Source organism: Ornithorhynchus anatinus, chromosome 18 (genome assembly GCF_004115215.2).
Source record: "Ornithorhynchus anatinus isolate Pmale09 chromosome 18, mOrnAna1.pri.v4, whole genome shotgun sequence".
In the NCBI taxonomy this organism is placed as follows: domain Eukaryota; kingdom Metazoa; phylum Chordata; class Mammalia; order Monotremata; family Ornithorhynchidae; genus Ornithorhynchus; species Ornithorhynchus anatinus.
In genome coordinates this window covers 28,198,653-28,224,571 of record NC_041745.1, presented here as the reverse complement: position 1 = coordinate 28,224,571, position 25,919 = coordinate 28,198,653, and the positions used below count along the sequence as shown (strand labels likewise).

Sequence of the window (25,919 nt, the reverse complement as noted above, 5' to 3'; positions counted from 1 at the left end):
TAAGCACTTCCTGGGTGCTGAAGGTTGGGAAAAATACATGGGGCAGATTAGATAGTGTCTGATCCCCAAGGATGTTCTCAATCTAAAAATAATGGGAGCAGACATCGAGGGAATAAATAATAGGAAACAGCATAAAACACAAGGACAGTGAAAAATAAAATGGGAACAGTAGGACACTGCAGCTAGAGGACCAGAGTTTGAGTCTTTTTGTGGTTCAGAGTCCAATATTCACAATAATCTCATAATGCTATACTGTATGCTTGATATTACTTGTTTGACGTCACATGTGTCTCCTTGTCTGGTGCTAGGGTGATCTGTTAATGGCCTCACTAGTTGCTGCTCAAACTGTGGCTTTGTCCTCAGTCTATCAGTGCCTGTTGGCATTATCCCCAAGGTAGGAACCTCTGACTAATTTTGCTGGTCCATACTGCCTTAAGGGTGGATTAAAGTTAGGGAGTAAAACAGGGAATACAGGTTTGGGAAACAAGTTAATGTGATCACTAATGACCAAAAAATCCACATTTCTTTCTGGATAATTCAGATTGGCTAACTGCACAGCTCCATTTCACCAGCCAATTTTCCTAGGATCTCATGGATCAGGTTAATAAAATATGTTGAATTGGTTCACATTTCACCATTTCTTGCTACCAAGTGTAGTATAGCCTCAGGGAAAGAGCAGAGAATTGGGAGACAACAGAGCTGGAACCTAATCACAGCTCCACCACTTGCCTGCTGTTTGACCTTGGCCAAGTTGCTTAACTTCTTGTACCTCAGTCATCTCATCTGTAAAAATAGAGATTCAATAGCTGTTCTTCCTTCCTCAGACTGTGAGCCCCATGTGGGACAGGGACTATGCCTGATCTGATTGTTCTGTATCTACTCCAGTGTTTATCACATAATAGGTGGTTAACAAAGCCCACATTCATTACTAATTACTGAGGCTATTTCAATCAGTGATATTTATTGAGCGCTATGTGCAGAGCACTGTACTAAGTGCTATCAATGCCTTCTACCACCTTTCCGTGGCCTGTTCTGTTGAGATAGCTGAGCCACATAGTCCGTCATCCAGCTTAGTCCTCCTGGATTCCCTATCCCTTGATTTCCAGCTGAGACCTCCCACTGACCCTGCTTCCTTTTTGTCCAGGAGAATTTCTTGGCATTTGTCTCAGCCCTTCGTACTTTATTTCCTCTATCTCGGGGTTATTAATAATAATAATAATAAATGTGGTATTTGTTAAATGCTTGCTATGTGCCAGACACTGTACTAAGTGCTGGGGTGGAAACAAGCAAATCAGGTTGGACACAGTCCCTGTTCCACTTGGAACTCACAGTCTCAATCCCCATTTTTCAGATGAGGTAAATGAGGTACAGAGAAGTGAAGTGACTTGCCCAAAGTCACACAGGAAAGAAGTGGCAGAGACAGAATTAGAAGCCATGACCTTCTGACTCCCAGGCCTATGCTGTATTCACTACCACATGCTGCTTCTTTCACACTTGCCTGTTTCCATTCTTTCCTCCATGCAAATCTACACTAGAGACCATCAGGAAACAATGGAAGAAACAATAGTCAGGATCCTGTACTGCCCTTTTCTCACTGTCTCTAGCTAGTTCTGATCATCCAAGAGCAATCCAAGAGCAGATATGATGCATCCTGCTTGCATATCCACTCATGCGTGAGTTTGTCACAGGGCACCGAGCGCTTAAAATACCTCTCGGCTTTCCACCCAGTTCACAGACATCAGGTCCCCCGCAACCTGGCAGGTTGGACTTGAGGTGAGTGGCATATGTGGTTTTTAATTTGTTTCAGTTTAAAATTGATCACTTCATGATGTGGTTTAACGAGCAAAATTTATCAATAGAACCTACAAAAATCCCTTGTTTTCAGCACAGAAATGATCAATATTAGCTGTGTATTTGGAAAGCAGTCCTTTACAAGCAATCTCAGCATCAAATGCTTTCTCTTCCAATGGTTCTGGAGGTTTTTTTCCTAATCTACATAACCCCCATCTGATTCCTCTTCTTAATCACAACCTTCACAAAAAAACCCTAGTGGTTCTGGAGACAGAGTCTCTTTCCCAAATCAGAGGGCTTCATACCAATAAAGGATCACCATCTTTTCCATGGCTCATAAAGTCTCTCTCGCCAGCCCCTCCTCCTTTTCCCTACCCTTCGGTGTGATTGGTTTAGATCTAGGTGGTGTCATCAGATAAATGATTGGCAACTTATTCTGATGAGCTATCAGAATAGCTCAGAATATCAGAGCTTTAGGAGGGCTTAAATTAGGGTGACACCCTGTCTCTAGGTGTGACTGGCTGAGATTCATGGTCTCAGGCTTTCATCCCCATCTCCTTTGAAGCTGATTCTTCTCTCCACTGTGGGAGGAACTCTGGGCAACTATGGGCTCAGGCAAGGATACCTAGCCCACATTTGATAAAAATCTCCAACAACTCGATGTTGTAAAATCACAGACTGCTTTAAAAAATGTTGTAGTCCTTTTCAATTAACCAATGATGCCGTTCCTGAAATCGGAGGAGAACCGGGAACAGAGGGGAATTTCCTACCCTCCTTGAGCCTGACCCATTAACCCAGAATACAAGAAGCATATTTATAAGTCTTAAGCAATTGAGTAAAAATACTCTGTTTTGAGTAGTTTTCACCAAAGTTCAAAGGCATATGGAAGCTATGGCAATTGTGAAATAATAAATTATTAACTGTGAGCTGCACAGCAAGTGAAGAGTAGCCTTTGGCTTGTGAACCCCAGTTTAGCTACTACAGGGTTAGTCTACTGTGGATCCTGTTAGTGTGGTCGAGCACAGGAAACCCCCAATCTTATCCATGCATCTATCCACCCATCGATCCATCCACTCTGAGTTAGGAGATGCTTTGCTTGCTGAGTTTTCCCAAGCACCAAATATAGTGCTGCACATTCAGTAGAGGTTCAGTAAATTTCTTTGATACTGATTTCTTTTGACACAAAATGTAACAACAAGGAAGAAAAGTCTCCAAGCTCAGTAGTCCTTTCACTCACGAAGACTCACTGGGGTGGGCTTTCTACATTAGGAAACAGACAGAGCAGGCAGAGATACGGATTTGTACATTCCAAGCGCTTAGTACAGTGCTCTGCACATAGTAAGTGCTCAATAAATACTATTGAATGAATGAATGAGTGGGCTGAAAGGCCTCCTCTCAGCTGCTCTGCTGTTGTGGATGGAGGCTTGACTCCAAACTGTGGAACTTCTTGAACTTCTTGGGAAATTCAGTGGCAAGTTATGACAGTGGTAAAATAATAAATTATAAAATGTGAGCCACACAAAACATAGTATTGTACCTGGCACAGAGCAAGCACTTAATTACCATAAAGCAAAGCACTATATTTAGAGCACTGTACTAAGCACTTGGGAGTGTACAATACAACAGAGGTGGTAGATGAGTTCCCTGCCCACAAGGAACTTATAGTCTAGGAGAGACAGATAATTAAATTATGGATATATATGTAAGTAATAAAGGAAATAGTCAGGAAATATGTTGAAGATTAATGTTAGGAAGACTTGCTATGAAGAGCCTGGAAAAAGTTGTGAAATGTGCAGATGAAATTACCACAAAAATACAAATAGTCAGTTCTATGGTATTTCCAGTGACTGTGTATGGATCCAAAAGCTGGACAGTGAAAAAACAGGATAGAAAGAACATCGATTCTTTTGAAATGTGGTGCTGGAGAAGACTTTTGCAAATATCATGGACAGCCTGAAAAACAAACAAATGGATTTTAGAGCAAGGTAATTGAAGCAAAAGGAAATTAAGTGACTTGCCCAAGGCCGCACAGCAGACAAGTTGCAGAGCTGACTCCCAGGACTGTGCTCTAACCATTAGAACACACTGCTGCCCCTGTTCAAAGAGTCCTCAGGACCGGATGGGTTTGGGTCAGTAAAGTTTCCCTTCATCTCTAATGAACCTTAAACCAGCTCCAAACCCCATCAGGCAGGTGGATAGGGAAGGGCAGGGTGGGAAGGGAGGTTGCAGAGTTTGAGGATGGCTTGGACTCAGAGCTCAGTTTGGGGCATTTTAGAGTTGGGGAGGAGGCCTGGTCTCCAACTTCCCTCTTACAAATCCCATGCTCCTTAACCTTGACATTGACTCCAGCAGGGGATGTTGCACAGACTAGGGAGGTTGCAGAGTTTGGCATATGGTTGGAGAGGAGGGGTTCGGTTAAGAATTCAGTTTGGGGCATTTTAGAGTTGAGAAGAAGGGCAGATCTACAAAGCTCTCTTTCTCAAATCCCCAGGCTCTTCGACCTTCACATTGGCTCCAGCAGGGGGCGATGTGCATCACCCCCTGGTGGCCAAGACTGGTATAGTATTCAATAGTATTTATTGAGCGCTTACTATGTGCAGAGCACTGTACTAAGCGCTTGGAATGTACAAATCGGTAACAGATAGAGACAGTCCCTGCCCTACTGTGTAAACCTCAAAAGGGTTTGCCCAGAGCCAGACGCCCATCCACATTTTCTACCCAGCGCTTAGTACAGTGCTTGGCACATAGTGCTTAACAAATATCAAAATTATCATTATTATTATTATTGTTCACCTATAGGACACTCTTTTCCCATTCAGAGCTTTCTTTAATTCTTTCCTTATTATGTTCAGATCATTGCTTCCTCAGTCCACCTTGCTCATGATCCAACACAATAAACAACCTCAGCCCTTGACAGAAATTGTGTTTGGAAATATTCAGTAGCTCTCTGGTTTCATTTGACACCTGCACAAAAAGAGACTTCCCCTCTCTCAGAAAGTGTGAATGAGGGGAAAAGCTCCCAGGGACCCCAGAGCAGGTCAGGAGTCATTCATCCCTTATCCGGTCAGGGGCTCCGATGGGTTTAATGTTTCCACAGTAAACCATCCCCAAAGTCTCCAGGTATGGGGACTCCAAAACAGCATTGGATGAGGGGGAAGGGGCCTCTTGACCCAGCACAACTCTCAACTCTCAACACTTCCACTCAGAGAAACAGCATGGCTTAGTGGAAAGAGCACAGACTTGGGAGTCAAAGGTCATGGGTTCTAATCCCAACTCCCTCACTAGTCAGCTGTGTGACTTTGGGCAATCACTTAACTTCTCTGTGCCTCAGTTACGTCATCTGTAAAATGGAGATTAAGACTGTGAGCGCCACGTATGGGACAACCTGATTACCTTGTATTTATCCCAGCGCTTAGAACAGTGCTCGGCACACAGTAAGTGCATAACAAATACCATCATCATCATCATCTGAGGTCCCATCAGATAGAGACAACTGGAATCGGAATGTCTGATCAGTTCCACAGGAGTGAAAGAACAGACACCACTCAAGAAAACCTCTCTCTTCCCCTTCTGGATGTTATCCACATAGGTGCTCTTAGATCAAGGGAATCTCTTCTCCTTGATTCCTCAAGGCCCTGATGGGTAAATAAATGTAATTAATTGTCTATGTTTTTTGTGTATGCTTCAGTCTAGATCCCTACATGGCACCCATCACTAACAGCAAAAACTCAAACCAACATAGTGTCTGAGGCAGAAGCTGAATGGGGTCTATGGAGCCGAGATCCCTTTATCCCCGCCCCCTGGGCTGAAGCCCTAAGAATGGAAATATCAGCCTGTCCCCTCATTTCCCTATCAGTCCCCAGAGATCCGGCCCAGACGCTCAGCCCTATATAACCGTCCCACTGTTCCCAACGGCCACACTCTGGGCTCTGAGATCTGGGCCTGCAGCTCTAGACCGAGCGACTGCAACATGGTCTCCAGGGCTCAGCTCCTCTGTCTCCTGCTGCTCTGGGCCCATGGTAAGACATGGCAGAGAGCAGATGGGTTTGCAATGATTGTCTCTTCTGAAAAATGGAAAACTTTTTGTCAAAATGTCATTGTATACAGAGTTTAATGCATTGTGTATAGTCTTAATGAGAGTGGATCAGAACAGTTTGAATGAAAGGATCCCACATATGGGGTTGCTGCTTTTCTGTGATGGATTGTTTCAGACCCTTTATTTTCATTTCCTCTCTAGAATCCAAAGGGGCCACGGTGGTGACTCAGTCTCCAGAATTCTTGACGGAGTCTCCAGGAGGCAGCGTCACCATCAACTGCAAAATTAGTACTAGTACTTCCTATGTTGCCTGGTACCAACAGAAACCCGGACAAACTCCAAAGCTCCTTATCTACAAGGTTTCCAACCGTCCCTCTGGGGTCCCTGACCGGTTCAGCGGCAGCGGGTCTGGGACTGACTTCACTTTCACCATCAACAGAGTGGAAGCCGATGATGCTGCAGATTATTACTGTCAGTACCATGGTAGTACCCCTCCCACAGTGTTCCAGCCCCATACAAAAACCTCTCAGGGTCACTTGATTTCCAGTGGTGCAGCAGCTTCTTGCTCAGACAATGCAGCTGCTGTGTTTTAAGTGAAAGTAGATGTTTCCTCTTTCCAGGCACTAGGGGGACCACTGACAGCCCTGACTATCACCAAAATAGAAAACTCACCTGTCGTAACATGTTTTAAGTTCCAAGATGATGATGATGATGATAGTATTTGTTAAGCGCTTACTATGTGCCAGGCACGGAACTAAGTTCTGGGGTGGATGCAAGTAAATCAAGTTGAACACAGTCTTTGTACAGTGTGGAGCTCACGATCTCAATCCCCATTTCATAGATGAGGTAACTGAGGCAAAGAGTAGTGAAGCGATTTGCCCAAGGTCACACAGCAGAGCCGACATGAAACATAACTGTCGCTGACCACTGCCACCACCTTGTAAGAGAACCCACCCAAATCTGCAACCCCCACTCCTGTAGCGAGCAGTAGCAGAAGCAACTGCTGCAGCACATAATCAGGCCAGACAAGCTGTAGTCATGAAGAAGGATAAGCACGGAGAAGGAGGATGAGGCCACTGAGGGATCTTGTGAAATCTGCACAAGGACAGTTGCATGACACTGCACATGTAACACTCGACATGTAGTGTCAGGTAATGACACAGGTGCCATTTTGTGGAGACTCTGAATTTTGATGGGTGTTGCTCTGGGGGCAACCCTGGCCACTCTACCTGCTCCAGAGATATTACATTCCCCTCCTGGGTCCAGGTTGCCTCCCGTGATCCCTTAAACCACACAACTAGGCAGCAGGTGTCTTGACAGGGGAAAACTCTATGCTCAAACTACTCTATGCTCAAACTAGAAAAACACATATAAAAGCACCTGATTCCCAACTGGTGCTGGAAAGGGCACAGATCATCTGGAAACCAGACTGTCCAGAATAAAACTGCCACTGTAGCTCCTCAGGAATAGGTCTGTCTGAATTGGATAAGGTGTTGGTAGGGGACTGATGTGTCAATAAATAAAATTGATTGTTTCATAGACTGGGGTCTATGTTCCATCTTCAGGCAGATGCCGTAGCCATTCTGGTCCTCATCTATCTTGCCATGGATCCCTCTCCAATATCTTCTGGTCTGGAACTCCCTCTCTCTTCATATCCAACAGACTATCATTCTCCCCACATTCAAAGTCCTATTAAAATCACCCCTCCTCCCATATGACTTACTAATAAAGTCTTCTTTTCCCTTACTCTCTCTCCCTTCTGCACTGTAGCTGTATCCTTTAAGCTCTTGATATTCACTCCACTCTCAGCCCCACAGTACTTATTTACAAACCTGTAATTGCAGACCGCTTTGAGGTTTATAAGTAGGCAATGCCCATCCACATTGTTCACCTATAGGACACTTTCTTTTCCCATTCAGAACTTTCTTTAATTCTTTCCTTATTATGTTCAGATCATTGCTTCCTTTCTCCACCTTGCTTGTGTCCCAACACAATAAACAACCCCATCCCTTTACAGAAGATGTGTTTGGAAATATTCAGTAGCTCTCTGGTTCCATGCGACACCTGCCCAAAAAGAGACTTCCCTTCTCACAAAGTGTGAACTTAAAAAAGGCTCCCAGAGACCTCAGGGCTGAGTCTGGAAGTCATTCATCCCTTCTCTGGTCAGTGGCTCTGCTGGGTGTAATGTTTCTGCAATGAACCAACTCTGGTGTCCTCAGGTCTGAGGATTCTAAGAGGGCTTGGGGTGAGAGGGAAGGGACCCCTTGACCCAGCACAACTCACAACCGTTCTGCTGTCAGGACTCATCAGACAGGGATAGCTGGAATTGGAATGTCTGAGTGGTCCCACAGTAGTCTGAGAACAGACATGGCTCAAGGAAACTTCTCTTTTCCCCTTCTGGATGTTATCCACATAAGCACTCTCACTCAAGGGAATCTCCTTCTTTGGATTCCCCTGGGTCCTAATGGATATACAGATATAATGGATTTATTATGTCTCTTATGTTCCAGACTCAGTCTAGATCCCTATGTTGCCCAGTGAATAACAGCAAATACTTAAACCAACATAGTGTCCAGGAAGGAGTTGACTGGGGTCTGTGGAGCCAAGGGCCTTTAATCCCCACCCCCTGGACAAGAAGGGAAATATCAGCCTTCCCCTCATTTCCCTCTCCCTCCCCAGAGACCTGGCAATCATTCAATCAGTAGTTTTTACTGAGCACTTACTGAGTGAAAAAGCACTGTACTAAACACTTGGGAGAATACAATATAATAGAATAGGTAGACACATTTTAAAAATGGTATTTGTTGATAGCTTACTATGTGCCAGATAGCCAATCAGTCAGGGAATCACATTTATTAAACACTTAGTGCGTGCAGAGCACTGTACTAAGTACTGGGGAGAGTACAATAAAACAATATAACAAACACATTCCCTGCCCATAACAAGCTTACAGTCTAGAGGCACTGTACTTAGTACTGGGGTAGATACAAGCTAATCAGGGAGGAACCAGTTGCTGTCCCACATGGGGCTCCTAGTCTTAATCCCATTTTACAGATAAAAGAACTTAGGCACAGAGAAGTGAAGTGACTTGTCCAAGGTCACAAAGCAGACAAATGGTGAAACCAAGATTAGAACCCAGGTCACTGAGCTCTCACTGAGATCTCCCACAGCAGAAGCTGTTTACAGTTGCAGCTGCAGAATTCTGCGTTGGCTATGGTTGCATAGTTGCGGATACCCTCCCCTGGGCGGCACTGGCTCTGGTCAGCTGCCAAGTGTCTGGACATCAGTCTGATCTTTTGTGGCTGGGCCCCAAGGGCAATCTGTTCCTGTTTCCAGGGAGGAACCTGAGCTCAGTGCAGAAGCAAGGGGACAAGCAGACTGTGGCCATACAGAGATGGCAGTGTGATCTGGGAGCGATATAAACCAGAGCTGACAGGGTAGGAATTGCAGGATAGGACATCTTGGCCACGACAACACAGCCTGGATCCTCATGTCTCCTCCTACACCAACAGCAAATACTCAGACCCTTGTGGTGTCTGGGGCAGGAGCAGACTGGGGTCTGTAGAGCTGAGGCCCTTTATCCCCCACCCAGGGCCTGAGGCCCCCAGAAGGGAAATGTTAGCTCATCCCCTCATTTCCCTATTGCTCCCCAGAGACCTGGCCCAGATGTTCAGCCCAATATAACCATCTACCCATTCCCCCAAGGCCACACTCTAGGCTCTGAGCTCTGGGACTGCAGCTCTTGACCAAGTGGCAGCAAAATGGTCTCCAGGGCTCAGCTCCTCTGCCTTTTGCTGCTCTGGGCCCAAGGTAAGACATGACATTGGCAGTAATGAGCTTAAAGAGATCTTTTTCCAGTTTGTTATGGGTATTAATTGAACGAATAATATATTTTAGAGAAAAGTTCAGTAACTTTGGCCTTTACTGAGTATAAATGATATATCATTCAATTGAAACTTGTTGGTCACTAATATTTTTTTGCACTATTTTATCTGTTCTCTAGAATCCAATGGGGATATTGTACTCACTCAATCTCCAGATTTCCTAACAGCCACTCCAGGAGACCAAGTCAAAATCAACTGCAAAGCCAGTTCCAGTGTTAGCAATGATATGGCCTGGTACCGGCAGAAACCAGGACAAGCTCCCAAGCTCCTCATCAATTATGGAAACAACCGTCCTTCTGGGGTCCCAGACCGGTTCAGCAGCAGTGGATCAGGAACCAACATCATTTTCACCATCAGCAGGGTAGAAACCGATGATGGCGGAGATTATTACTGTCAGCAGCATAACAGCTACCCTTGCACAGTGCTCCAGCCTGCTACAAAAACCTCCCTGGGCTATTAGACTTCTGGGGCTGCAGCTGTTTCCTACCCAGAGTCAATGTGTGGGAGCAGATGCTGGGCTGCCTTGGGGTCATCAGGGAGGGGCTGGTCTGTGCCCCCAGGAGCTCAGAGAACCGGGTGAGGGGCAGCTTCCAACCTGACATAGCTTCCTTCCAGCACACAACTATCACTCTCAGGGAGTTATCCTGGCTCAGACTCGTTATTCAATAGATCCCACATTCAGGGTTTGAAGTGGGAGGAGAAGGGGAGTGGGAGAGCCTTTCCCCTCACATTATGGCCAGTACCAGTCATTCCACCATATTTATTGGGCACTTTCTGTGTGCAGAGCACTGTATTAAGCACCTGGAAGAGTACAGTAAAACAATAAATAGACACATTCCCTGCCCACAGCGAGCTGGCAAAGGCTTGGGGTCTATTCATTCATTCAATAGTATTTATTGAGCGCTAACTATGTGCAGAGCACTGTACTAAGCGGTTGGAATGTACAATTCGGCAATAGAGACAATCCCTGCCCATTGATGGGCTTACAGTCTAATCAGGGGAGGCAGACAGACAAAAACAATAGCAATAAATAGAATCAAGGGGATGTACATCTCATTAACAAAATAAATAGGGTAATAAAAATATATACAAATGAGCAAATGAGCACAGTGCTGAGGGGAAGGGGGGGGAGCAGAGGGAAAGGGGGGAAAAGGGGCTTAGCTGAGGGGAGGTGAAGGGTGGGGCAGAGAGGCAGTAGAGGGAGCAGAGGGAAAAGGGGAAGCTCAGTCTGGGAAGGCCTCTTATTCACACCTTCCCCATCTTATTCCTGGTTCTGCCACCCGAATGGTCTTCTCCTTGAAACCTCACAGATCTCGGACTCTCCATGTCTAATGTACCTCCACATCCCCCAGTGGACCCCTCTATATTGGAACTGAGGGTTTTGCTTCCTGTCCAACTCTGTACTCTTCAAGACAGAGACTATCCCTCACATTAAACTGTGTCCCCTGTAGCCGTTCGATTGTAATCCCCTCCAGTGACTGCTCATTTAACCTTGAAAGCAGATTGGAGAACTAACTGATGCTTTCTCAAAGACAATCCTATTGAGTCTAAGCACTTAGAACAGTGCTTGGCACATAGTAAGCACTTAAATACCATCATCATCATCAACATGGCCTCCAGTGCACAGCTACTCTGCCTCCTGCTGTTCGGGGCCCATGCTAAGACACATCAGAGGGTCAATGAGTTTGGAATGATTGTCTCTTTCGAAAAAGGCAAATGATTATGGGTTATTTGTCAAAATGGCATTGTATTTAGAGTTTAGAGCAATCTGTGAAGCCTTAGCAAGAATGGATCTAAACAGTTCGAATGAAAGAATCCCAAAGTTGGGATCACTGTTTTTTTCTAATGGATTGTTACAGACCATTTATTTTCATTTCCTCTCTAGAATTCTCAGGGGACATATGGTGACTCAGTCTCCAGAATTCATAATGGAATCTCCACGAGGCAGTGTCATCATCAACCGCAAATTCAGGTCTAGTAGTTCCTATGTTGCCTGGTACCAACAGAAACCTGGACAAGCTCCAAAGCTCCTTATCTATGATGCCTCTAAGCATCCCTCAGGGGTCTCTGACCAGTCTGGGACTGCCTTCACTTTCACCATCAGCAGGTTGGAAGTCGATGCTGCAGACTATTACTGTCAGTACTGTGACAGTGGAATATCCCACAGTACTCCATCCCCATACAAAAACCTCCCTGGGTCCTTTGGCTTCTAGTGGAGCAACTGCTTCCTGGCCAGAGTCACTGACACAATGCAGGTGCTGTGCTTTAAGAGAAAGTGGATGTTTCCTCTTATGGGTTTATCTGGGCACTATGGGGACCACTGACAGCCCTCACTGATTCCAGAATAGAAAACTCACCTGATATAACATAGTTTATGTCTGGCATGAAACATAACTGTCCCTTGACCACCACTCTCGAGTGAACCGGAACCGGAATCCCTATAAGAGAACTCAGCCAATGCCACAAACTCTCCTCCAGCATCATAGGGCAGTCACCCAGTGCCTGCTCCAACAGGTCAAGGGGTCTGAAACAGTGCTGGATACAGAGGAACAGCATTGCTATTCCACACTGGCACGCCGCTCATTTTCCCTTGACCCATGGCCAGAGCAGAGCAGAGTCATGGACAAATCACTGTTCCCTAATCTCCTCTTCTACATCCTCCAATATCCCATCTACATCCCTGGTTCCATCCCTAAAAGCATATCTTACCTGCTCCAACATCACCTCTTGGGTGCTGTGGGGTGTTTCTTTATGTTCTGAGGTGTGTCCCAATATTTGGTGGGGGCAGTCCCGAGGATCACATGTAGAAGGGGCAGGGATGTTGTCATTTTCCCCACCCCCAACACCTCCAGCTGGATTTTGGGCAGTTCTTTCAGAAGGTCATGGTCAGTTCAGCTGACATGACCTCTGTGCTTGAAGCAGCTCCATATCTGACTGTCCAGGGAGAGGGAGGAACCCTCTAGCCTTCTGCTTCTCTGGAACTGCTGTTGTCCATCATTTACAAGGAATCCCCTTTGGCCCCTTTGGAACTGTGGCCTTGACCATTGCCTTCAAGTTGCTTGGATCATTCTGCCCTTTCAGTCCCTCAATTTATTTTACCCTGATGTTAATCCCTTCTTTTTCATTGCAACTGGCAGCAGCTGTCCCACCCAATCTTCCTGCTATTCTTTTCTCTTTTTCCTCCAGAGATTTTTGTGTGCCCCAAATCCTTATGTATCAACCATCAACAAGTGTGATGTCATCATAGACCATCAACATCCTCTTTTTGGACTTTCTGGGCTTCACAAATCCACCAAAGCCTAGATCCCTGTTGGACTTTCAGGTGGAGGGACTATCTACCAAGGAAGCTTAGGAAGAGAGAGAGGAGGCAGGGAGATGTCTGGTGCTTCTCAGGGTCCCTGACCTCTTGGTGGGGAGGTGTGATGGTCCAACCAAACTGCTCAGGGAACCAGAAGGGGAAATTGCAGCCTGAGGTTCACACATCCTGTAAATCCCTCTGCTGACATTCCCTGCAGACCTTACGATGGACCCTCACCCCTAGGTCTTTATGCACAGAACTCTGAGTAGGAGACTTGGGCTAAAATTAAAATAGTTCTAGGGTTTCTTCAGCACTCTACAGCCCCTCCTCTTCATCTCAGGTCTCACCAATAAATGTCCATGTGTTAGTCACCAGGGGAAATTCTATGCAGAATTGTTTTCCTATTGGCATGAGTTTGCTTCCCCATCTGCAAGAGTTTTATTTTATAAAAAAGTTTCACCTGGGCTCATATCTGAGTTCCCCAAGTCTGGACCACCTCAGGCAATGTTACATCCAACAGGGCCACTGAAGTGGCCAGAGAAGTAGCGTGGCTTCATGGAAAGAGCAGGGGCTGGGGAGTCAGAGATCGTGGATTCTAATACTGGCTCTGCTACTTGTCAGCTGTATGACTTTGGGCAAATCACTTAATTTCACTGTGCCTCAGTTACCTCATCTGGAAAATGCAGATTAAGAATGTGAGCCCCACCTGGGAAAGCCTGACAACCTTGTATCTCTCCCAGTGCTTAAAACAGTGCTTGACACATAGTAAGTGCTTAATAAATACCATTATTATTATTAGTAGTAGCATTAAGTGTGGTTGTGCTGAATCGTATACACCAGAGGGCAATGGAGGACCACTAGCAGGAGCACATGGTGCACTGGATGCTCAGCGCAGATGACTTTATCAAGAAAAACTTCACAAGATCTGAGCAGCTAAATCAGAACCAGCTTTTAACTCGATTCCTCCTGCAAGTCCCTCCCTTTCCTTAGACCACTTTACATATTCATCTTCCACTTACTGGGCCTGGCAGCTCTGAGCCTATATAAACGTAATTTCAGCTGGGGACAGGATCAGTCAGCCTCAGGCAGGTCAGATGGATCAAGATGGTGTCCCTGTCCCCATTCCTCAGACTCCTGTTGCTCTGGATCTCAGGGGAAGAAACAGGAGAAAGCACAGCTGGAATCCAGTGTCTCTTTAGGGGATTTTACATATCATATGTAATTATTCTGTGTTTTTGTAAAGTTATGATTTCTAGTTGAAAAGTCATGTTGGGATGGCACAGCTGTACCTGTCCTAGTTCTGTGCTCTGGGAACTAAAATTCCCAGCATCACAAGGGCAGAGACTGCTTCTGCTCCACAAGGATTCTGTCCCCTTGGGTCTACATTCCAAGATGAAAGCTAAGTGGGTGCTCAGGGACTGGAACAGATGGAAGATGGTGGTGAAGATGAGGTGATCATGTTAGTTTCTGTGTTTTTATTTAAACTGGTATCAGCAGAAACCTGGACATCCCCCCAAGCTGTCCCCAAGCTGTGTGTAAATGGAGACATTTACACAGTCTCCACCAGGGCCTCTGGGGTCCTGGCCCGGTTCAGCGGCAGCCGGGCTGGGATGGATTTCACTCTCAGCATCAGTGGTGTGGAAGCTGATGATGCTGCAGAATATTACTGTGGCCAAGATGCATGGTTTCCTCCCACAGTGCTCCAGCCCTGTACAAAAACCTCTGCCTGCTGGCTGACTGGTGACACTTGGCTGTCCAAGCTACTTCCCCTCTCCCTGCAGCTGCTACGGAGCTAAGATGTAACATTTCTCCATCTGTCGAGGCTAAGGGTTTTGCAGGTTCGTAGGGAAGGGGCTGGACTGACAGTTTTGGATATTTAACTTCTCTGCTACTTTTCATGTAGAAATCTTCCAGACCCCTCTACCTTCATCCCTTTAGAGGAGTCATAAGTTCGAGTCTTTTGGTCCAAATTGCTGACAACATGATTACTTTCTGTTGTGTAAGAACCTCATTGACCTACTACACATTATAAGCAATTTATGCATTTATATTAATATTTGCCATCTCCTTTGTTATGGGCAAGGATTATGGTTGCTAAGTCTATTGTATTGCACTCTCCTAAGCACTTAGTACAATATTCTGCACATAATAAATGTTCAATAGGATTGATTAATAATAATATTTATGAAGAGTTTATTATGTGCCACACATTGTTCTAAGCATTGGGGTAGATACAAGGTAATGAGGTTGTCCCACATGGGGCTCAGAATCTAAATCCCCATTTTACAGATGAGGCAGTTGAGGCAAAGAAGTTAAGTGACTCACCCAAAGTCACAGCTGATTAATGGTGGAGTCAGGATTAGAACCCACAACCTCTGACTCCCAAGCCCGTGCTCTTGCTGTGCCCAACATAACCATCTCCCCCACATGCCAGGAGCAGGGAATCTTTTCTAGCTCCTTCAAAAGTGAAATGGAAAGAGCAGGGGACTAGGGGTTGGGCAAGGCACTTCACTCTCTGTGCCTCAATTATCTCATCTGTTAAATGGGGATTAATACTCTGAGCCCAATGTGGGACATGGGCTGTGCCCAGCCTGATTAGCCTGTATCTCTTCTGCTACAGCCCAGCCCACATACTCCTCTCCTCTAACACCATCTTGTGTTGTGACCTTGTGTGTCTTGATGCCAACCCCTTTCCTAACCTTCCCCTAGCCTAGAACTCCCTTGCCCTCTATATATGTCAGACCACCACTTTCTCCACCTTCAAAGCATTATTAAGGTTACATCTCTTCCAAGAGGCCATCCCTGATTAAGTCCTCTTTTCCTCTCCTTGCAGTCCGATCTGTGTCATCTATGCACTCCAACCTGTGACCTTTGGACACATTTTTTTGCCCTTTCCTCTTCCAGATGCAGAACACTCTGAGATCTTGGGATGGTACAATAGCAGCGAGATATGTTCCTTGGCCAGTAGGAATGTAAAATTCACTGAGTGAGAACAATAGTGGAACGTCTGTAAGTCAGCTAGTCTCTGATATTTATTGAGCACTGTGTGTGGAGCACCGTAATTAGTGCTTGGGAGAGCACAATATAACAGATACATTCCCTGCCAACAACTTTACTGTTGAGAGGGGTAGACAAACATTAATGTAAATAAATTATAGAGATGTACATAAGTGCTGTGGGTCTGGGTTGGGGGAAATGAATAACAGGAGCAAGTCAGGGTGATACAGAAAGGGGTGGGAGAAGAGGAAAGAAAGGCTTAGTTAGAGAAGGCCTCTTGAAGGAGTGATGCCTTCAATAAGGTTTTCATTCATTCAATTTATTAAGTGTTTACTGTATGCAGAGCACTGTACTAAGTGCTTGGAAAATACAATACAGCAATAAAGAGAAACAATCCCTCTAGATTTAGAGGGGTGGAGACAGACCTCAAAACAAGTAAACAGGCATCAATATAAATAGATATGTAAGTGCTGTGGGGTGCAGAGTTATCGGGAGGGAGCAAAGGGAGCGAGTAGAGATGAGGTGGAAGGGTTTGGGAGCTGAGGAAAAGGGGGATTCATCTGGGAAGGGTGGGAAAATAACTGTTGGATATTAAGGGGGAGGTCATTCCGGGATGTGGGCAGCGAGATAGACAAGATCAGCGAACAATGAGGTAGGAGAGAACACTGTGATCGAGTGCTTTAAAGCTAATGGTGAGGAGTTTCTCTAATGTGGAGGTGGATGGGCCACCACTGGACTTTCTTGTGGAGTGGTGAAACAGGGCATGAATGTTTTTATAGAAAAATGATCCAGGCAGCAGACTGGAGTGGGGAGAGACAGGCATTAGGGAGGTCAGCAAGGAGGCTGATACAATACTTAAGGAGGGATAGAACAACTGATTGGATTAATGTGGTAGTAGTTTGGATGGAGAGTTGGGATGGAGAGGGTAACCCCAATCTTGGTTTTTCCCCTAATTTCACCAATAGTTTCATTTTACACTGGTGGTTGGCCACTAAAAGACTTGGGGAAAAAAAAAAAATCAAAATTCTTTAAGAAGCAGGAAACACGATTTCTAGCAACCAAGAAGTCAGGTAAGAAACTATTCCCAGTGGCAAGTTTTGTGTGTGATTCCCATCCTAGGGATCACATTTGCCTTCTAGAGGAGCAGCTGCTTCCTGCCCAGAATCAAACACAATGCAGGTGCTGTGCTTTAAGAGAAAGTGGATGTTTTGTCTTATGGGTTTCTTCAGGCACAAGTAGGACAATTGAGAGCCTCTACTGATTCCAGAATAAAAAACTCACCTGGCATAATACACTTGACATCCAGCATGACATTTAACCATTACCAACCACCTCTCTCAAGGGACAATGTACTAGAGATCCTGTAAGAGAACCCAGACTATGCCACAACGCCCTCCCCCAGCATCACAGCACAGTTGCCTGTCACAAGCCCCCCCACCTTGTACCAACCAGGTCTTTGCTGGACCAGGGGAGCCTCAGTGACATATAGTAGAGTGCAAACCACATCTCTGATCAGCAAGGTTACTGCGGACAGTTTTTTCTTAGTTTTACCAGAGCAGAAGGGAGTGACACATACAAACACTGTCACTCACCCCACTCCATAGGGTCCATTACCAGTCTTTGGTCAGATGAGCCCATTCTACCAATGCTTCTTCTTTTTGGTTCCAAATACTGCTCTCCTACTACTTCAATACTTACTTCTCTGTGCTGCCTCTGCTTCCCTGCACACCTCCAGGTATCCTCTCACGATGCAAAACAACCGCCTTTTATCTGCCTTAGGCATCAGAGCTGTGGCCCTATGTGGCAGTCATTGATTGGTCCAGGCCTGTTACTGGGTAGAACAGGGAGACAAAGCCCCTCCTCCCTCCATGCTCCACCCCCACAGGCCAGCCATCACCTGCCTCAGGTAGAGCTCATCGCTGGTCTCTTCCTTCTTGTTGTTGTTCACAGGATCACAGTCACTAAAAAGGCAGCTTGTTGTAGCCTGAACCCATAAGTCATAGGGTTGGAAACAAGGCCGGTTTTAAAGGGAGCTACACTTCTTTTCCACACTAGCTGCTCATTTTCCCTCAACCCACTGAGCAGAGCAGGGACATGGATAAATCAACTGTTCCCCAAGCCCCCCTTTTACCTCCTCCAACATCCCAGCTGCATTCTTGGTTCCATTCATTCATTAAATCATATTTACTGAGTGCTTACTGTGTGCAGAGCACTGTACTAAGTGCTTGGAAAGTATAATTCAGCAACAGAAACAATACCTACCCAACAATGGGCTCACAGTCTAGAAGGGGGAGAAAGACAACAAAACAAAACAAGTAGACAGGCATCAATAACACCAAAAGAAATAAATAGAATTATAGATAAAAACACATCATTAAAATAAATAGAATAATAAATATATACATATATACACAAGTGCTGTGGGGAGGAGGGTGGAGCAGAGGGAGGGAGTAGGGGCGATAGCGGGGGTGAGAAGCAGAGGGAAAAGGGGGCTCAGTTTCGGGGAGGGGTCATGTAACTAGTTTCCATTCCATCACTGAAAGCAGATCTTACCAGCTCTGACATCAGTTGTTGGGTGGTATTGGACATTTCTCTATGTTCTGAAGTGTGTCCCAATATTTGGGGTGGGTGGGATTCCAAGAGTCACATGTAGAAGGGGCAGGGATACTGTCACTTCCCCCAACCCAACACTCCCAGGGGGATTTTGCACAGTTCTTTCAGAAGGTTATGGTCAGTTCAGCTGGCATGACCTCTGTTTGGAGAAGCTTTGTATATGATTGTCCAGGAATGGGGAGGGGGCCTCCTGCCTTCTGCTTCTCTGGAACTGCTGCTCTCCATCATTTGCAAGGACTACCTTTTGGCCCCTTTGGAACTATGGCCTAGACCATTGTCTTCAAGATGCTTGAATCATCCTGCCTTTTCAGTTCCTCGATTAATTTTACCATGAAGTTAATCCCCTCTTTTTCCCTTGCTACTGGCAATAGCTGCCACACCCAATCTTCCTGCTCTTCTTTTCTCTTTTTCCCTCCAGAGATTTTTATGTACCTCAAATCCTTGTACATCAACCATCACCAAGTATGATATAATTATGGACAATCAACACCCTCTTTCTGGGCTTCTGGCTTCCTGGGCTTTCTGGACTTCACAAACCCACCACACTCTGGACCCCCTTAGGGCTTTCAGGTGGCAGGAATATCCACCCATACAGTTTAGGAAAGGAGAGAGAAAGACAGGAGTATGTTGGATACTTCTCAGGGGCCCTCTGAGTGGGGAGGTGTGATGATCCAACCAAAGTGCTCAGGGAACCAGTAGGAGAAATTGCTGCCTGAGGTTCATATGTCCTGTAAATCCCTCTGCTGACTTGTTTCCAGCAAAATTTACAATGGAGTCCTCACCTTAAGGTCCTTTCCCACAGAACCTGAATAGGAGATTTGGGTTGTCTTTTCTTGGTTAAACTTAAAATAGCTCCACACTCTTCAGCCCTTCCTCTTCATCCCAAATCTCCTCTACAAATGTCTGTGCACTAGTCACCAGGGTAGTGTTGGAAATTCTATGCAGAATTACTTTCCCATCAGGAGGAGGGTTTTTTCCCCACTGGGAAAAGTTTTATTTTATTAAAGTTTCACCTGGGCAGATAGCTGAGTTGGGCAATGTTAACATCCTGTAGGGCCAATGAAGGGTGGTTGTGTTGAACTGTAAGCTGAAGAGGGCGACACAGGACCGCAAGCTAGAGAATGGTCACTGTACAGTGCACTGGATGCTCAGCACAGATGACTTGCCAAGAGTAACTTCATTCACAAGGTCTGAGCAGCCAAATCAGATCTGGCTTTTAACTATATTCCTCCTGCAAGTCCCTCCCTTTCCTTAAACTCCTTTACATATTCATCTTCCACTTTCTGGGTGCTGCAGCTCAGAGTCTATATAAATGTACCTTTTGCTGGGGACAGGACTGGTCAGTCTCAGGCAGGTCAGACGGATCAAGATGGTGTCCCCATCCCAGCTCTTCGGGCTCCTGCTGCTCCAGATCTCAGGTAGGAGAAGAAACAGGAGATAGCACAACTGTATACGAGTGTCCTTTTAGTGGATTTTACATTTTATAAATGTCATTCATCTTGTTGTTGTAATGTTAAAAATTTTCAGCTGGAAAATCATGTTGGGATGGCACACTTGTACCTGTGTTACTTTTGTGCTCTGAGAACCTAAATGGGTTCCTAGTATCCCAAGAGCAGAGATTGCTTCTATTCCCAAGGGTTCCATCCTCTTGAGCCTGCATTACAAGACAGAAGCTGAGTGTTGGTACTCAGGACCTAAAACAGATGGAAGATGAAAGTGATGATGAAATTAACATGTTAGTTTTTGTGTTTTTTCAAATGCAGGCTCCTGTGGGGCTAAAGTGCTGACTCAGTCTCCGGACTCCCAATCTGTGTCTCCAGGAGACAAATTCACCATTAACTGTAAGAGCAGTGAGACTCTCACACACAGTAATGGCAACAATTATTTAAACTGGTATCAGCAGAAACCTGGACATCCCCCCAAGCTCCTCATTTACATAGCCTCCACCAGGGCCTCCGGGGTGCCGGCCCGTTTCAGCGGCAGTGGGGCTGGGACGGATTTCACTCTCACCATCAGCAGTGTGGAAGCTGATGATGCTGCAGACTATTACTGTGGCCAAGCTACATGGGTTCCTCCCACAGTGCTCCAGCCCTGTACAAAAACTTTCCCTTGCTGGCTGATTGGTGATGTTGGGCTGTCCCAGCTGATCCCTGTCCCCTAACAGCTGCAGTGGGGCTGCTCAGACAGTGTCTCTCGATCTGTGGAGGTGAAGCCAGTGCAGGCTTGAGAGAAATAGGCCAGACTGGCTGTTTTGGATAGTGAAATTCTTTACTTTTACCCAAGTGGGCACAGGTGACAAGGAGAGTACTTCCGGTTGCATGACTGGGCTCAACACAACCACCTGCCCCACATTGTGTGCACACACCAGGAGCAGAGAACCTTTCTTAGACCCTTCTCAAGTAAAATAGAAAGAACAGGGGATGAGGGGCAGGAGACCGAAGTTCTAGTAATGGATCCACCACTTGCCTGCTGGGTGGCTTTTGTTGACCACTTAATCTCCTTTCCCCCCTCGTTTCTGCAATCTGTAAAATGGGCATAAAATCTCTTTTCTCCCTTTTAGAGTGTGAGACTTGTAGGGGACAGATTCTGTGTCCTGAACTGATTATCTTGCATGTATACTAGTGCTTAGTGTAGGAAGTACCAGTTTGGGCTGGAACCACTTGGCGGGGGGGGGGGGCGGTCCCCCAGACTGACAAGAAGAGAGGCTGCTTCTGCCCCCAACATCTCCACTGCCGCTCTCAGGACTGCGGAAGGAAGAGAGGGAACGGGAGAGTTGAATCAAAAAATGAATCTCCTGACATGGATGGTCCCCTGTTTCTGGATAGAACTGGCTGGGCTGAGGTAGTGGTGGACATCCCTTCTGTTTAAAAAACAAATAAAGAATAAATCCCTCTATGAGGGTGAGCTAGGTCTCAATCCCTTTCTTCTACCCGCTCCCTGCCTCCTCCATGTCATCCCTCCGTGACCCTGCACCCCTCCCAACCTCCTCTATGTCATCCTCCACAGCCCTGTACCCAGAGCAGCTGGTGTGGCTGCAGGCTGTCCCAGCTCTAGGGGGACATTTGGAGAGCCCAGCTTCTACTGGTCCTGGTCTCCCCTTCTGTCTCCTCTTTGTTTTCCTCGCTGCTTCTGTTCTCCAACTCCAAACCCCTCCTATGACTGGGGCAGTGGGGCCAGGGGCAGGAAAGGGTGCTGATTTTGATTTTTCAGAAACATTCCCTCCCTCTCTCCATCCCTAATAAAATTCTGAATAAAGTTTCAGATCCTGTTGGGAGGAAGGCCCCAGCTGCGAACCATCGTGGCTCAGTGGAAAGAGCACGGGCTTGGGAGTCGGGGTCATGGGTTCTAATCCCGGTGCAGCTGCTTGTCAGCTGTGTGACTTTGGGCAAGTCACTTAACTTCTCTGTGCCTCAGTTACCTCATCTGTAAAATGGGGATTAAGACTGTGTGGGACAACCTGATCACCTTGTATCCTCTCCAGCACTTAGAACAGTGTTTTGCACATAGTAAGCTGTTAACAAATGCCATCATTCATTCAGGAAGAACAATGGAGCTGGGGACACAAACAAACAAAAAAATCACACTCATAGCCATGCTGTAAATTAATCCCTTCGACTGTTTAGAGGAAGAGGAGATGGGGCCCCAGGGCAGCTGCATTCCAATCAGATGTAGTTCAAGCTGTCCAACTCCCTGTTGTGTATCTGCTGTAAACACCCGAGGGCAATGCAGGACCACTAACCGGAGAATGGTCACAGTAGTCACGGTGCACAGTGCACTGGATGCTCAGCACAGATGACTTGCCGAAAGTACCTTCATTCACAAGGTCTGAGCAGCCAAATCAGAACTGACTTTTAACTCAATTCCTCCTGCAAATCCCTCCCTTTCCTTTAACTGCTTTACATATTCACCTTCCACTTTCTGGGCACTGCATCTCAGAGCCTATATAAATGTATCTTTTGCTGGGGACAGGACTGGTCAGTCTCAGGCAGGTCAGACAGGTCAAGATGGTGTCCCCATCTCAGCTCTTCGGGCTCCTGCTGTTTTGGGTCTCAGGTAGGAAAAGGAACAGGAGAAGCTGGTGCCATAATCCAGTGCAATGTCCTTCATCTCTCTCTGGATTTTATCCTTTCTCAATTGACATTCACTTCTGAGTTAAGAAAGACCTATCTGAAACAGACTGGCAATGTGTCATGGTTGTCAGTGGATCCCACACTCAGGGTATGAGATGGGAAGGGGAGGGAAGTGGGAGAATCTGTCCCTGTCTCTTCATATTTTGGCCGGTACCCCAAGGGATCATCAGAGAAGGTCCCCGCTAGATCTTCCCAGAGCTGGCAGAGGCTTGGCATCTGTCACCCCTGCTCCATCTCACTCCTGGGTCCTGTCATGCACATGGTCTCTTCCATGAAACCTCATAGTCCCCGGACTCTCCGTGTCCAACATTTCAGCTCCAGGTCCAGCCCTCCCATCTGCTTTCCTCCCCTTGTTCCTGATCCCCTCTTCCTTATTCTCCCACCCTATTTGTGTGTACTATTGCACGGCTGGCTCAGCCCTGAAAGCCCAGGTCTTAGAGTTCACCGCTTATAGCCTGGTGCCTGCCCCCAAGAAAGCCGCTCTCTGACCCACTCTGCACCTTTCTCTTCCTCCTCTTACCTTTCTCAGCTAGTTCAGAGTCTGGACCCCTTCCTTGGCTGCATCTGTGTCTGGCTCTCCAGGGGACATGGATCCCTGTGACTCTCACAGAGAGGAGAGAAGCTCCTGCCTTCCAGGGATGGGATCAGTTCTCTGTGGGGAAACAGAACAGATTGGCAGTAAGCGGGTATGTGGGAGGAAAGGCAGGTGAGGAGGTTGTGATAGGTTAGAGAGATTTCAAACTTGGTGAGGGTAGAGATTGAACAGTGACTAGAGATGATGAGTTCGAGTGTGTGTCCACGTCGGTGAGTGGGAGAGGTTGGGTGGAGCAGGAAGTGAGGGGAATTGAGGAGTGATAAAGAGTGGGTTGGGTGTCAGAAGGACCATCAGGAACAACCAAATGGACATAGAAGTCCCCAAAGATCAGTGTAGGGATGGAGAAAGAGAGAAGAATCAATACCCTCTCAAAATGATTGCAGGCACTCCTGCAGAAATTGGAATCTAGACTTCTCTCCACCACTGCTGCAAATCTGGCCAAAGGATTTCCCTACTGTCGTGTGGACAGGGACAGACGGCTCAGGTTGTGTTCTTATACCACTCTCCCTGCTTATATAATCGGGACCATTTGCATATTAAACCCTCAGAGACAGCCCCTGCCTCCTAGAGTTGGTATATATGTGACAGAAGCTAGGAAATGGGATCGGTCAACCTCAGGTAGGTTAGACGGATCAAGAAGGTTGTCCCCATCCATGCTCCTCGGGATACTGCTCCTCTGGGCCTCAGGTAGGAAAGGAACCAGGAAAAAATGTATGCAGTGTCCTGTGTCTCTTTAGAGTCTTTTACATTTCATAATTATGTGACAATTCTGAATTTTCACAGTCTAATGACTGTCTGACTGAAAAGTCACCATGGAGAACTCCCATTTCTGTTCTAATTCCTTGCTCTGGGAACCCAAATTCCCAGCTTCCAGAGGGCACAGACTGCGACTGCTCTTCAAGGGTCAGTCCCCTCTGATCTGCATTCTGAGATGGATGCAGAGTGGGTGCTCAGGACCGGGAACAGACGGAAGATGGCCTTGACGATGACATGAACATGTTCATTTTTGTTTCTCCAATGCAGGTTCCACTGGAGAAAAGGTGCTGATTCACTCTCCAGACTCCCTGTCTGTGTCTCTTGGAAACAAATGCACCATCACCTGTAAATCTAGTGAGACTCTGACACACAGTGATGGCATCAGCTACTTAAACTGGTACCAGCAGAAACCTGGACAACCCCCAGAACTGCTTATTTACAAAGCTTCCACCCTGCAGACCGGAGTCCTGGCCCGGTTCAGCGGCAGTGGGGCTGGGATGGATTTCACTCTGACCATCAGCGGTGTGGAAGCTGACGATGCTGCAGACTATTTCTGTGGACAATCTGTGTGGGTCCCTCCCACAGTGCTCCAGCCCCATACAAAAACCTCCCCCGGCTGGCTGATCTGTGAAGCTCTGCTGTCCCAGCTGCTCCTCCTCACGCTGCAGCTGCTGTGGGGCTGCTTAGATCCAGCAACTCTCGCTCTGTGGAGTTGAAGCCTTGGCAGACTCTTGGAGAAGGGGCTGGTATGGCAGCTCAGGAGATTGAAACCTCCTATTCCCCCTGGTAAAACTGATTTAGGGGAAAGGCTGGGGAGACCCAGACTTTCCTTCCCCTCCTAATCAGGACCCCTCTCCAGGCTGCTCCCATGGCCAGGAGTGAGGCCACAGATAGGACACAGGCAGAGCTAGGAGGCTTTTGTCTCTTCATCAATAAATGGTATTTTTTTGAGTGTTGGCACTCTGTGGAGGACTATATTTGGGAAGGCTGGCACAGTGCACACCCAATTAGGAGGGAGAGGTAGCTCTGAACCAATAGGAAATTGAGAGAGAGTGCATTGCTGGAATCCAAAATGTACTGGATGCCCTGGGAGAAAAAGAGTGGCACCCAGATCCAGGCTGCTGTTTGCACACTGCATCAAAGGGAAAGTGAGGGAGAGATTTGAGGATGAGGGTAGCGAGAGAACTGCAAAAGATACTTTTTCATGGGGTAGGATTGGTTCTGTGGTGAACATTACTCCATGTGGAAATTTCTAAATCCCAAAGCAGAATGGGGTATGGGGAAAGAATATCTGGGGAAATTATTGTTCGCCCTAAGGAAGGTTCCCCAGTTGACTGTGACCCCGGGAGGTGAATTGGAGACTAAGCCTGTCCCCAAGGATTCTGGGGCCCAGTTCTTCTTCCCTCTTCACAAGAAGGGATCAGGCAGGGTCATGTCAGCCAGCTCAGCCTTCTGCCTTCTGCTTCTCTGAAACTGATGTTGTTCATCATTTGCAAGGAACCCCCTTTGGCCCATTTGGAACTGTGGCCTTGGCCATTGCCTTCAAGATGCTTGAATCAACCTGCCCTTTCAGTCCCTCAATTTATTTTACCCTGAAGTTCATCCCCTCATTTTCCTTTGCTACTGGAAGCAGCTGCCAGACTCAGTCTTCTTGCTCTTCTTTCCTCTTTTTCTGTCAGAGATTTTCACGTGTCTCAAATCCTTATATATCAAGCACCAACAAGTGTGATATCATCATGGACCATCAACATCATCTTCCTTGGCTTCCTGGATTTCCTGGGCTTCACAAACCCACCAGAGTCTGGACCTCTGTTGGGCT

General features: G+C 46.6%; 2 gene segments (V, D, J or C); both read left to right on the top strand.

The window, feature by feature from the left end:
• The first annotated feature begins 5,714 nt into the window (after window positions 1–5,714).
• LOC120638994 lies at window positions 5,715–6,420 on the top strand. The segment is given in 2 exon segments: window positions 5,715–5,810; window positions 6,029–6,420. Coding segments are annotated over 2 exon segments (441 nt in total).
• Window positions 6,421–9,588: 3,168 nt separating this feature from the next.
• LOC120638993 lies at window positions 9,589–10,171 on the top strand. The segment is given in 2 exon segments: window positions 9,589–9,637; window positions 9,831–10,171. Coding segments are annotated over 2 exon segments (390 nt in total).
• Window positions 10,172–25,919: the final 15,748 nt, after the last annotated feature.